This window comes from Neomonachus schauinslandi, chromosome 10, assembly GCF_002201575.2.
Source record: "Neomonachus schauinslandi chromosome 10, ASM220157v2, whole genome shotgun sequence".
NCBI classification, from domain to species: Eukaryota; Metazoa; Chordata; class Mammalia; order Carnivora; family Phocidae; genus Neomonachus; species Neomonachus schauinslandi.
The window spans coordinates 37,903,450-37,918,023 of record NC_058412.1 but is presented as its reverse complement, the minus strand read 5'-3'; the positions used below and the strand labels follow the sequence as shown (position 1 = coordinate 37,918,023).

The 14,574-nt window shown below is 49.2% G+C and overlaps 1 protein-coding gene across 1 annotated transcript; it reads right to left on the bottom strand.

The window, feature by feature from the left end:
• Positions 1 to 10,767: 10,767 nt before the first annotated feature.
• On the bottom strand, positions 10,768 to 14,572 carry FOXI3 (forkhead box I3; the record flags this gene model as incomplete). The annotated part of the gene is made up of 2 exons (XM_021697724.2): positions 10,768 to 11,456; positions 14,227 to 14,572. Coding segments are annotated over 2 exons (981 nt in total), but the record flags the coding sequence as incomplete, so codon positions are not given.
• Positions 14,573 to 14,574: the final 2 nt, after the last annotated feature.

Sequence of the window (14,574 nt, the reverse complement as noted above, 5' to 3'; positions counted from 1 at the left end):
GATGCTTGAAGTTACTAAAATTTTAGAACAAAAGTGTGCGCCACTCAGTATGTAACTCTTCTTGAAAGATGCAGCTCCTGTCCTATGGGTGAAATTTGGTAGACACTTAATACCCAACCATGGAGTATCAGTTGATGATGGGACCTGAGCCACCCAAGATGGATTGAGTGCAATCAGTTCTAACTGAAGTGTTAGGCTTGCTCACGAACAACCCTTCAAGTTGCAATGAAAGACACAGAGCAGGGATTTGGCAGGCCTTGTGAAGTGGGCTTCTTGTGGAGGCATAAGAAGCTACATGGGTGGAAGTACATACCCTCTAAGTGTGAGCAACATGGCCCCAAGGGAAGTTGATTGAGGATAAAAAAAAAACAACAAAAAAAAAAACCCTTAGGCCTGAGTAACAGATGGCTATGCACAATACTCCAGCATCAACCAAAAGTGTCTGATTTCATCCTTACACCTCCACACAGGAGGGGCCCTGAAAGATGGTAGAGAAAGGAAATTCTCCCCAAAAGACAAAACTTCAAGAAATAGATCTCATAGTCGGCTTTGCCTGAAGAAGACAAGGTCTGGGAGGAGAACCTTATTGGTTCTTTTCTTTAAAAAAAAATTTTTTTTTGAGATGTATTTATTTGAGAGAGGGAGAGAGAGCATGGGGCGGGGGTGGGGGGAGGGTGAAGGACGAGGCAGAGGGAGAGAGAATCTCAAACAGGCTCTTGCTAAGCGCACAGCGAGGAGCCCAACACTGGGCTCAATCTCATGACACTGAGATCATGACCTGAGCAGAAACCAAGAGTCCATCACTCAACCGACTGAGCCACCCAGGCACCCCTACCTTACCGACTCTTGCTAACTGACTACATGGATAGCGGGCATAGTAGGATCAGTCCTGGTGGCTTCCAAGGCAGATTTTGGGAGGGAGGCCATAAGTGCTGGGGAGTGAAGAGAGCATGAACTAGAATCCTTGTCCTTAACCAGCACTTTTATTATGTTCTAAGGACCACAGTTGCTTAGATTTACCTAAATGTTCACCACTTTCTTTGCTCATCTTCTTCTCTTAGCTTTCTTCACAGATACTCTCTTTTTTGCTGAAGTAAATCATAGAGATGTTCTTTCAGTTCTCTGGCCGTGCACTCCCTCGGCCTTTATTTATATAGAAACGCTTCATTTTGCCCTTGTACTTGAAAGATAGTAGGTTTTCAGGACACAGATATCTAGGTGGACAGTTGTTTCTCTCAACCCTTTAAGGACGTTATTGAATATCTTTGGGCTTCTGGTATCAGCTGTCTGAGTAAGTGTCTCTCCTCTGGAGAGGATCTCACACCAGCCCCTTCTTCTGCTTTACCTATCTCCACAGCCAGGACCACGAGTGTAGACAAGTCCAGGCTCCTGATTCACACAGAAACCAACCAGTGCTCATCCTTGAGCGTAGCTGCGGTGCTCTAGGCTGTGCCCTGTGGGGACCTATCCATGGTACCTACCACCATCTGTACCTGCAGGACACACAGATCCGCAACCCCTTCTCAAGGAATAGGGTGCATATACCATACATCAAACACCACCACCAGTGGTCCTGGGGCAGCATCTGCAATCCTATCCTCTCACCTGTGTAGCTCTTCTCACCCTTGTGTCTCCAGCCCAGAGCACAGGACCTAACGCAAAGTAGCTGCTAAGAAATATTTATTAAATGATTAAATTAAATCTTTCACCCACATTCTGACACCTCCCCGATTTACACAGCCAGCCTGGCCCTGCTCCCTAATTTCAACCTAAGGGCTCCAGTTTCTGCTGTAAAGTTCCTCTTGGGTCACCCACAGACAGTCCCTCCTCTTCTGGAACGTCCTGATCCAGTGAACCCCTCATCCCATTACTTCAGGCAGAACCCCAACAGTCATCTTGGAGTCTTCCTTCTCCCCCAGCCACCACTCTCAGGAAATCACAAATCCTCCCCTTCCTACTTCCTAAATGTCTCTGAGACCTCCCTCTGTTTTCTTCCCTGTAATTCTTGCCCTACTTCACATTTCCATTACCTCCTGCTTGTTTTTTCTACAGTAGCTTCTAGAAGGGTCTCTCTTAGGAGATCTTGTCCTTCCAGAGGATTCTCCAAAAGAACTCTATTTGAAATAAAAACATCATTTTGTGTTTTTTTAAATTTTATTTATCCATTTGAGACAGAGAGATACAGAGAGAGAGAATATGAGGGGGAGGGTGGGGGACAGACCGCCTGCTGAGCTGGATCCCAGGACCCAGAGATCATGACCTGAGCTGAAGGCAGAAGCTTAACCATCTGAGCCACCCAGGTGCCCCACAAACATCATTCTTAAAATGAAATTTGATTCATTCTTATCTGTTTGCTCTGCCTAATTCTATTCTATGGATGGGCTTTATCAGATTATAGATTCACCTTGTACGTCCTCCACTGCCTTTCCTCACCTGAAATTGCTGAGTTCCACCTGCCTCCAAGTGCAGCTTCTCTCTGTTCCCTATAGGAGTCATGGCCTCTCATTTCCAGGCCCCCACTCTGCTTCCACCCCCCCCAAACACCTGTGTCCTCCTTCTCTGTTCTCTTCACATCAGCAACTCCTACTCAGGTCAGGGTTGGGGCCTCTCCCAGAGATTCCCAGGGCACCCCACACTTCTCTGATCAAGGCACTTGTCACCCCGCTGTTCTCCCCTCTCTGTAAGCCATCCTTACAGAGACCTTGATTTTAGCATGTGTCCTAGTAGGTATAGGAAGTGGTTAGTGAAAATTGCTGAGTGGAAGAAAGGACACTAAATTTGGAAGCATCAGAATAAACTGTAATGCTGACCTTTGGAGGAATCTTAGCACGGAAGATGCTGGAAAAGAGGATTATTTGCCACACAAGTGCCAGCCCCCGCTATGACTTCATCAATGGTAATAATCCTATAATGGTAGGACACATACATTCTTGGTAGTTCCTGATCCAGGAAATGTAGATACAGCAGGACATCGGCACATCCCCTGAGCAGACAGGGGAAGTTGCTGGGGTTCTGTGGCTGACATTGCTATTGTGTGTGGCAGTCACTGTTGTTAATCACATCGAAGGAAGGTTTTATAAAGTCTGCTGAAGTCGCAATTCCTTGGCCCTAACCGCCAGTATGCAAGGAGGTGTGCAGGGTAAAGTGGCTATGGGTGTTTTCCCCTTTCCCAAGCCCAGTAAAGGAGAGAACTTGAAAGTCTTCTGGCTGAAAGGAGAGCTGGGGGCAGCTGATGCCTGCTGATCAAAGACTGCAGGTGTTTGGCTGAGACTCCGTTGCCAGGAGAACGCAGGGGAGGTAGGAAGGCAGGGAGGGGAAGTGATGTGTGGGGAGATGGGGAAGGCTGGATTCTAAATCCAGGCTGAACATAACAAAAATTCTTGGGGTTTTGCCCTTTTAAAACTGAAGGAGAAAGACAACTTTTTTCATTTTATGTACTGAGTGACGACACGATTGGCAAGTGAGGTATACCATGAATAAGTCTTGGGAAAGTGGCTGCTCCATGCCTTGGTTTCCCCAAACGGGAAGGAGGAACAATGTGCTTTTCTCATGAGATCAGTAGGACAATCATTTCACTCGAACATAGGCTTTCTTTTTAAAATAGGAGGAGACAGACATGAATGGGGTCAACTGAGAATGTCCACCCTGGTCTCTGTTCCTCTGCTCACCCCTCACCCCCAGAAATTATCTTATTAACATAATGCTTTTGTTTTATTTTTAGGTCAAAGATTTAGTTAAGATGGGAAGAATAATGTACAAAAGGCAGCCTGAGGGGAGTTGGTGGAAGCGGTGAGGGTTAGATGCTCAGGGACAACTGCTCTGAAGACTGGCCTTTGAGCAGAAGCCTGACAAGATCTGGGGCATTAAGCTTTTGCCCCAGAAGGGATAACTGCAAAGACCCTAAGACAAAATAGTCTGGAATGTCTCAGGGGCTCCAAGCAGTGAATGGCTGGAGCCAAGTAAAAGGGGGATATAGGGAGAGAGGCGGGAGCTAGTTCATGCGGGGCCTCGGGAGAGCTTTGGAGTTTGCTAGTAATAGAAGTTACAGAAAGGTGCTAAGCAGGAAAGCAATATAATCGTTATCTATTGTTTAAAAGATGACTCTGGCTTCCAAGTAGAGAATGAGCTCAGAACAGCAGGGACGAAGGCAATGTGAACAGCAGGGAGCCGGGGGTCGAGGCCTGGAGACCAGTTAGGAGGCTGCCCCGCCTTCTGGGCACAGACCTGGTACCACAGGTGAACTGGTGTGAGGTCATGGGCTGGAAATCAATTTTGAATACCAGGGCCAGTTCTTGTTCCAGGCTTGGATGCGGGCTGGGAGGCAAACCGAGGAAGCAAAAGAAGAATTGGTGGGTGTTCAGTACACTTATGCACTGAGTGACCCATGAACTGGAGTCCTTGAAGATGTGCCTTCCCCTTTCTGGTGAGACTTCCTCTGGCCCCGGCGGCGGCCGGCTGCTTGCCAAGCTTCGTATGCTGTTTTCACCCTTCTGGAATATGAGGCTAATAATACTCAGCCTCTGAAGCCATTGGGCAAACAAGTGGATAATACTGCCCTCAGACTGCGGAGAGACAAGTGGAGGCTTGGAGTGGATGCTAAAGCCCTTCTGGAGGCTACTGGGGGGCAAGCACACAGATGCAATACAAAATAGACACATTTAGTCCTCTCAGCGGCCCTGTGAAGCCGGGATTGCTTTTGTCCATTTTGCCGAGGAGAAGACTGAGTCCCTGGGAGTTTGTGTGTCTGGCCACAGTCAGACCAGCGCCTTGAGCCGGCCCAGGTGAGGAGAGTTGGAGGTGGCCAGTTACGGAATGGGGTCAGTTGGCATCATCCTTGGAGATGAGAAGGGAAGGAGATCCTCTTGCTTGTGAATGCTCCCCCCCTTCCTGATCCTAGCATGGAGGCTGTGCTTTGCTTAATGCATTTCAGGAGGGTAAACCTGGGGAAGAGAAAACCCCACCACAATGGTAGTCTCCAACCTCCTTTGAAGTGTTGGGCAGAGCGCCTGGGCAGCTCAGTCGGTTAAGCGTCTGCCTTCGGCTCAGGTTGTGATCCCAGGGTCCTGGGATCGAGCCCTGCGTCAGGGTCCCTGCTCAGCAGGGTGTCTGCTTCTCCCTCTGCAAACCCCCTCACCCCACCCCCCTACCCCCCGTGATCTCTCTCGAATAAATAAATGAAGTGCAGGGCAAAGAAGCCCCTCTCTGCTTTTGGGGGGTGGTGCTGAAAGCTGGCAACCAGGGGTGCTGACAGGAGCACCGTGCTCGGGGAGGGAGCTCCTTCCAGCCGGGCACCACAGCCTGTGGCCACGAAGGGAGTGCCACTTGACCACAGTTGCTTCAGCCGCTTCCATCGGTCAGTCCAGAAGCCCCTCCGCTTTGAGTAACAGCCTGGTCCTTGTCTTCCAGCACAAGCCGCAGGACGGGGAAGGCGGGCAGGGGCGACAGACTCAGGCGGGACTCGGGGAACTGTCGGCTGCTCTTTCCGAAGGTTAAGCCACGCTTTGTCCCTCCCTGGAGGCTGGCAGCCGGGTGGGAGAGCGCAGGCTGACCCTGTAGATCCTCCCTACCCTGTGCACCTCTGGCCTAGCCCTGCCTCCGGTGAGGCGACGTGCTTGCTAAGGGTCCGGGTGGGTCTGAGTCATCTGAATGTCCTCAGTGCCCAGCACAGGGCCTGCTGCTCAAAGGGATTTGCTGAGCCGCTCTATACATTCCCTGAGTCCAAGGTTCCAAACCAGTGTCTCCAACGTCTGGCTTCCCTCGCAGCTTCAGAGCCCAAGCTCTGGGCCTCTGACCTGGCTGCTGGCTGATCCTGTGCAGGAGGACATGTCAAGGAAAGGCAGCTTTCCTTCCCACTGCCAACCTCCGTGTGTCCGAGAAAAGGGAACCCCAGACGGGAAAACCAACCTCAGGGAGCATACAGAGGAAATGCCTCAAGGGAACATCACTGAGGGAGCAGGAGGCTGGCTTCTAAGCCCCCAAATCTGCCACCAACGAGTGTGGCCTTGGGCAAGTCACTTCACCTCTCTGTGCCTCTCCTTTCTCATCTTCAAAATGGTGAGACAATAGAGTAGTTTAAGGGCAGGGGCGTTCTGACATCGGATGACTTGATTTTGAATCTCCGTTCTACCACTTACCGGCAGCAACTACTTAGATTTTTGACCATGGCCCAGTTATACAAACTCTGTGGGCCTCAGGATTCTCGCTGGTGAAATGAATAATCACAGTATCTACTTGGGGCACCTGGCCGGCTCAGTCGGGAGAGCATGCGACTTTTGATCTCGGGGTCATGAGTTCGAGCCCCACGTTGGGGATAGAGTTTACTTAAAAACAAAAACAAAACAGTGTCTACTTCATAGAGTTGTTGTGTTAAGATAGCTATTTTATATTTAATATATATCTTTATATATTTGAGGACAATGCCCAGCACTTAGCAAGTGAGTTATTATTATTGTAATGTTTGCCTTTTTTAAAATAATAAAGGGCTGCTCTCCAGGCCTCCCAGGGCTTTGGTGAGGATCCCCTGACATCTTGAATAAAAAAGCAGGGAGGAATTCAGTAGGTAGCTGGTCTTTTTGACCTTTTTTTGTTTTCGAAACTGACAGGAAATTCCTTCCTTCTCCAATGGTGCCCGCCACCCAGCCACGCGCCCCAGCTGACTGCTTTCCATGACAAAAGGGCCACGTTGGCGACCGGTTCTCTACCCCAGAAACCAGCAAATCCCTGCCTCAGGTAAACCACTGGGAGTTTCTTCTTGCTTAACAATCTCAAGGTTTAGCTACTACAGAAAACAAGAACCAGTTAGACGCTGCACACTTAGCCTTTTTCCAAGTTCTGGGCGGTCGCAGGGAGGGAGAGAAGCAGTTTCAGTGACATTCCTCATGGCCAGAGCTTGACCCAGTTTGCCCTGGGACTTGACAGTGCCCTGGGGAGCTGGAGAAGTTGGGGTGCAAAGGCTCGTAGTTCTCGAAGCCTCTGGGTGCCCCCTTTCCTAGGTTTAAGAATGGGATAAAAAGGGGGGTACCTAGGTGACTCAGTTGGTGAAGCATGTGGCTCTTGATCTCAGCTCAGGTCTTGATCTCAGGGCCGTGAGTTCAAGCCCTGCCTTGGGCTCTGTGCTGGGTGTGGAGCCTACTTAAAAAAAAAAATGGGATAAAGGTTCTCGAAGTACTGAGAAGGAAACCTGAATCCGGTTTATTAGTTTTTAAAATTCTTCTCTGCCTCTGTTTTATTCTGGAAGGTACATGAGATTCTAGAAGGCGTGGAAAGCAGCTGTAGATCCCAAATGGCCTCAGCCTGGGCTGCAACTCGCCATCAGCCCCCGGTCCCTGGCCACCCCAGAGAATGAAGGGCACTCATCTATATGCCTCGGGAGCACATCTTTCCCTCTGCACTGTCCTGAACAACGGAAAGTGAAATCTCGCGCAGATCCAGAATTTCTGACCTGGTTCCCAGGCAGAAAGTGTCACAGATGCAGGAAATCGGTGCCAATTGGGAGGGCTGGTGCAGACTTTGACCTGGAAACATCACCCACACAGGCAGCTTCGTCCCTCTGCCTCCCTCCCATGCCCAGCAGGAGGCAGCTCCCTGATGGAGACTGGTCCTGCGAGTGGAGACCGAGTCACCCTGCTGCCCTCTCTAGTGGTTCAGCGGGAGATTGAAAGGGATTCTTCTCTTCGCCTTTGTTCTCATAAACGCCATTGTTCTGGCATTTAGTATCAACCACTCAGATCTAGATACTTCCAAACACAGGTTACTCAAGTTCTTTTTACATGTCTTTCTTTCCAAGAAATCCCTCTGCCTGTCCCCATCCCCCTCCCACCCCACCCGGCCGCCAGTGCCAAAAAAATAACCCAGGTAATTTATTGTTGGTCAATACTACTCCAGTCTAGGTCTCTGTTAGTAGAAATAAACAGATGCCAAGAAGGAAGCTACCATAAGAATCTATAATCAGCAACTCAAATATTGAAGGAAATCGACCTCCAGTGTGACAGGGCAAACCGGTGGATCTGTTTTGAGAAATGCCTCAGTTGCCAGCCTGCTCCAGCTCACAGCTGATTTTCCTTAGGGCAAAAGGCATCTCATAGGACAGAAACTGTCCCATACCGGAAACCCAGTGGCCCAATTCATTCAGGGCTCAACAACGCCCTAGCACTTAGGACTTTGTGTGGTGGAGTAAGGAAGCAGCTTTCCTTGTTGGCAAATTGTGGGTGTCAGTCTAGATCAGTGCTTCTCCACCAGGATTGATTTTGTCCCACCCCACCCCATCCAAGGACATTTGTCATTGTCTGGAGATACTTTTGGTTGTCACATGTGGCCCGGGCCAGGAGGAGAGGTGGTGCTTCGAGTATCTAATGGGTAGAGACCAGGGATGCTGACAATCCTGTGATGCACAGGGTAGCCTCTCCAACCCATTACCCAGCCCCAAATATCACAAATTTCTAGGCTGAGGCCTAGAAACCCTAGTCTAGAAACCTCAACTTTCAGGTTTCTTCTAGGAGCCCAGTTCAATGGTTTCCTCCCTATTTCCTTGGAACTAATGGGCCGCCTGTGGCCCTCAAGGGGGCCCCCACACCCAAGGCTGCAGAGCCCCACCCGAGGACTGCTGCCAGCTGGTTGAGACGTTCCAGCATCATTTCATTCTGGAACAGAAATTGTCTGTGCACTTTGATCTAAGACAGAACTGTTACTCTGCTAAAAATCATTAAAATGCTCACAGGCCTATAGACCATCCTTAAGGAGTAACCGTTTGGTTCCAGCCTTTCGGATGTGGGCAGGTGGGACAAATCCAACAAAAAACCATTTGCTTTCACTCTCAACAAAGTCCCTATATAGTGGCTTCAGTGTCAGGCCGCTCACACCTCTATTCCTTTAGAAGAAAGAAGCTGAAGACAGAAAAACAGAAATGCTTAAAAGTGGCCAAAAATCATCCCACTTAAGAGTTTATTTCATGTGATTCTCAGCATGCAGTGTACTTTCTGGGGAAAAAATTTTTTGTCCCAGTTCACATTATAAATTAATTTACAAATATAGAACTGTGTTAGAAACAATATTTATAAAAGTCCATAACGATTTTTCACATAGAAAAATATCCATAGAAACTGGTTTTTGTACACACAATTTGGGGGTAGGTAGTCTCTTTGGTTGTCTTTCTCCATAATATTTAAAAAGTAATGGTGATGTCGTTATTTATACTCAGTAAGCTGTTTAAAAAATAATTTTCTGTATTGTATATTTCAAAATAAAAATTTAAGAGTAATGCTGTGAGTCTCAGAAAAGAATATACAGGGAAAAGTTAAACATTTTTAAAAATGGGTGTTCCTTTTTCTAAAAAAAATTAAATCCCCAAACCAACAATGTCCCTATCAAAGACCCAACAACATGGTACAAAGGCAATTCAGGGCATTATGTTCATCTTAATGGAGGCTGTTCCATAAATCAACAATTATCCACATTTTAATTAGCACCTCTTATATTAAGTTCAAACAGTGGCTGAGTATCTGCCATGGACCAGACACTCTGCTGGGCCCTGGGAGGGTGACCATATACACTATTCAAATAAAGATACCTCTTGAGAAGTAAAAGGGAGTGCTAAAAATAAAAATTTTGACAACAAATGGTTTATTAAGAAACTATAAAAATTCCACTTAAAAACTATTTTTAATTAAATTCTAATATTTTGTTTTAAAAAATGAAAAATCCAGGACACATGCTAAAAGGGCTAAGACATCAAGTTAACGAGGACGATGGTCACCCCGGACCTCAGGCGTATGGCAGCAGAACGCAGACGTGGTGTCTGTCCTGCTGCTCAGGGCAACATCTCAAGTGATAATTTCAATCAGAAATCTTTGGTCAAATGAGATCGAGTTCATTCCTACCCCCTAGACGCTATGTCTGCCTATGGACAATGGCACCTTCGTCTGTCAGGACCACAACAGATCTTCCAGCACCAGTTCTGGAACCAGACTGCCTGGACCCGATCCTGGCTCCACACCTTACCATCTGTGTGACCTTGGGGGAGACACCTGACATCCTGGAGTTACACTGCCCTCACACAGAAGATGAGGGGTAGTAACCATACCTATCTCCCAAGGTTGTTGTGAGGATTAAATGACCTAATACACGTCGAGTGTCTGTCTGAAATAGCGCTCGGCACCCAGGGCTTGCTTAGGCAGTTTCGCCGCTGTGAGTATCTACCATGGCCCAACATGGAGCCTAAGCAGAGGTGATGTGTGAGCCAGATATAGCTCAGAGGATCTGTGGTATGTCCTAGTGCAGGATTTAAAAAAACTTTAATTAGTGGCAAAAAAAAAAAAAAATGCAAATGGAGGTTTCCTATAAAAATCCAGATATCTGACTTTTCTAGAAAAATCAGGATGCTACCAGGCAGGAAATTAACTAAACGGCCCATAGCAGCCTTTAGCTGGTCAGTCCCGGCCACTCCCTTACCTGCTTCAATGGTCAACCACTGCCTTTTTCCTACCCAATAAACTTCATTCTTTCGTTTTTTTGGCTGGCCCTTGGACACATCTGAGCTCTGAACCCTGCTGTACAGTGACGGACAAAACAGACATGGTATGGTCCCTGCCCTCACAGGGCTCACAGGCACTGTCCCGAACAGAGTGAGGTGGCGTTCTCTCCAGAGAAACCTGTAAAAGCTTGCGGGACTGTAGGAAGAGTTATCTACTATTCCCATTGGGCCACAGGAGCACCTGGGACTCCGGAGGAATGCAGAATGCCACCTGCTGCCCCAGACCTAGGGCCTGGAAATCTGCATTTCACAAGATCTCAGGTGTGCATACTCAAGTCCGAGGGGCGGCTGTCCTAGACCTCGGAGCCCTCGCGGGGGTAGATGAGGCTGTTGACCATGCTGAAGTTGTAGAAGGAGCTGCCGAACGGGCTGCTCTGACCCCCTCCGGTGCTGGCGGGGAAGGGGCTGTAGTAGGAAGACCTCTGGCTGCTGCTGTTGTTGGCGCCGTGACTCAGCGGCAAGCTGTCCGGCGGGGCTTCGGGGATGGAGCTGGCGGGGAACGTGCTGCTGGAGGCCAGGGGCGCCCCCTGGATCCCTAGGTGGCGGCCGCCGGGGACAGCCCGCGGGGCGCTCCCGCTGCTGCTGACACTCAGGGTGCTCAGGCTGCTGAAGAAGGTGTTGAGGCAAGGGGCAGAGGTGAGCAGGGATCCTCCCGGGGACGAGGCAGTACTCTTGGTGCCCTCAGGAGGCTCTGGGGACTGGGACGGCCTTAGCAACGCGGAGGGGCTGTCTCCTTCGGGCTTGCCGCCCACGCCCGACCCCAAGCCCGACCCCAATCCGGAGGCGAGCCCTTCTTCCGATTTTGTGGTCCCTGCAGCCACCGTGGAGGGGCCGCTGGCTTCGGAGCGGCGCTTCCGCTTCCGACGGAAGTTTCCGTTGTCAAACATTTTCTCACAGTTTGGATCCAGGGTCCAGTAATTCCCTTTCCCTATGGAGAGGAGAAAGACACACAAGTTAGAGAAGGACCTAGTTCACGCCTGTGTAGTCAGCTTCAGTTCTGGAACGAGGAGCACAGACTCTCTCATTAAATGCTGACCAGGATGCTCTGTCCACTCGACGGTTTTTTAAGTTTATCCTCTTGGGGAGATTTCAGTCCTCACCTTCAAGGAGAAATCTGGAACAAAGATGTTCTGGCCATTTCCACGCCCCCCCCCACCCCCCCGCAGCGTCTGCTACCTAAATCTTAAGACTTACTTCTAGGCCCAAGACACTTTTAATTACCCAACACCCTCCCCTCCAGATCCATATGCTGTGCCCTTGCAAAATCCTGGCGCTGCTTAAATGTGAACCTCCATTTCTTTATTTACAGAAGTAGTAGGCATAAGAATAATACCCATTTCACAGATTGACTGCGAGGGTTAAACGGGGTCTCTGCACAGTAGCTGGCACACCGTAAGCAGTGAAAAATCACTATCTGTTATCATTATTACTTGCTGAAAGGGTACAATATTTGCCCCTAAAACAAAACAAAAAAAACACCACTCCACTGGAGAAGGCAACCTCAAATACCCAATCATTTGTCTTACTAAACAAGAATTACAGAAGTTATTATTGAGCAATCAATTCTTTTAACAACATCTTGTTAAATAACATTGTTCAGGGTACAGGAAGCTCCTGGAGTCTACCTCCCCTCATCACCTTGAGCAGGGGATGCCCTGCATCTCTGGCCATCTTTTCCTGCCCCCCGCAGATCTCAGACCAGAGCCTCAGGTAATGCATGCAGTGCCAGTCTTCCGCTTAAACAATTTCCCTCACTACTTAGCACAACTGAGGTAAAAAAGACCTATCATTTTCTCTCAATAGCTTTCATCACTTCTGGTAAATAGAAACCTTCGACGTGTGAAAGCACTGGTAAGCACTCATCTTGTAGGGTGCTTTACACGGACAACTTCAGTTGCTCCTCACAGCTCTGTGGAGACAGGCAATTATTAGTACCTCCATTTTTCAGATGGGGAAACTGAGGAGCAGGTTGGTTAGTAACCTGCAGTATTCCCATTAGCAATAGGAGAGCCGGGATTTAAGCAGGCTGGCTCTAGACTCAGCATTCTTACCTAACCATTGTGTTAGGCTGCTTGCACAAACTAGCACACACCCCTCCAAGCCCATTATCTTCATTAACACATTTTTTGCAAATAGTTGCCAAAAAAATTCTTATTCATACAACTACCAGCTAAATGATAGTACCTGCACCTGTAAGGATATTTATATTGTGCCCCTTAGTACCAAATGCTTTGACAAGACACTAGCTAAAGACACCAACTTTTTAGGAAGTCCAAAAGAACATACATGACAATTAACATGATAATCTCAGGTGGTTTAGAGGCCAAATCGGGAAGCTTCATCTTCTAGAACTGTATGCCCTGTCCAATGCAGTAACCACTTGCCACACATGGCTGTGGGCACTTGAGAAGTGGGTAGTCCAAAATGCCATGTGGAATCAAACACACACAGGGTCTGAAGACTTAATACCAAAAAAGTAAATAAATAAAAAAGTATCTCAGTAATAATTTTTATATTTGCTATATGTTGAAACAATATTTTGGGTTACTTAAAATACTAAAAATAATTTCATCAGTTTCTTTTTACCTTCTTTAATGTGGCTACTAGAAAATTTGCTATCACAGGTGATTTATACTGTATTTCTATTGGAAAGCACCACTCTAAATACGTTCGGGGGGGGAACACTCCAGAGCATTTTACACAAACTCCTGGATCTCTGTAGCATGCAACTGAAACCATTTCTTCTCTTTTGCCCATCACACCTCTGTCCCCACCTCCCTGGTTCCAAGAGCCTTCTGAAAACCTCAAGTATAAACGTGTTTCTCTCCTTTTTGAGCTTTTCGTCGCCCCCTTTTTCTCAGGTAGAGGAAAACCACTCACAACACCCCACTGTAACCCAGTCCTCCTCACCCCGAGGGCTTTTCAGAACGCAGCAAATCTGGGGTTTTCATTTTTACATTTCTAAATAGTTAAGGCACCAAAACAACAATTTGCAGGAGCCGGCTAAAGCTCTCTCATTCCTCTGGCCCTGTCTCATGATGCCCGTGCCACACTCCTCAATCATCTCTCTCCAGGTAGGCGCTTGTTTCATGAAGGAGACCGTGAGTCTTAGGAACCTGGCGCAGGAAGTGCATCCAGGGACAGCTCGAACGGCCTCGGTCTCTCATCACCTCTTCCGTGAAATGTGATGGGATTCTCAGCTCACTTGAATCCCTTTATAGTCGTCCCTTATCTGAGATCCCACGCGTGTACTCATTCCTAATCTATCTCCCTGTGCCTTGAACCCTCCCTTCAATCCGCATGATGACTACCACCCAGGGGTGGCGTCCCGTTTGAAGATACGGTCTTTTTCCTTTTTCTCTAACTGGCCAGGCTGTGCGCGCGCGCGCGCGTGTGTGTGTGTGTGGGTGGGTGGGCGCAGGTGTGCGTGTGGGTGGGTGGGTGTTAAGGGGCGAGCTCCACCCTCACCTGCTCCCCGCTCTGAGGATCCTCTGATAGTTCTCTTTGTCCTCGGGCTTGCCCTCACCCCAGCCAGACGAGGTCCGAGGTTCGGGTGGTTGTTCCCCACCCCGGCTCCCATCCGCAGTTAGAGAAGACTCCGCGCGGAGCTCCAAGCCAGCCCCACACCGACGGGGCCCCTGCCCGGGCGCCGCTCCCCCACCCTCCCCGGCCGGGAAGCACCTGTCCGGCGCCCTCACCTGGGTCGTCCTCGTCGCGGGGCACCTTCTTGAAGCAGTCGTTGAGCGACAGGTTGTGGCGGATGGAGTTCTGCCAGCCGGCCTTGCTGCGCTGGTAGAAGGGGAAGCTGTCGGCCACGAACTGGTAGATGTGACTGAGCGTGAGCTTGCGCTCGGGCGCGCTCTGAATGGCCATGGCGATGAGCGCCGAGTATGAGTAGGGCGGCCGCACCATCTTCATCAGGTCCTCGCGGCTGGCCATGGACAGCCAGCCCAGCTCGCCCGGCGCGGCGGGCCCCGCGGGCGAGGCGGGCGCTGCGGGCGCGGGCTGCGCGAAGGCCCGCTGCGCGCAGCCGAAGGTGCCGGCGG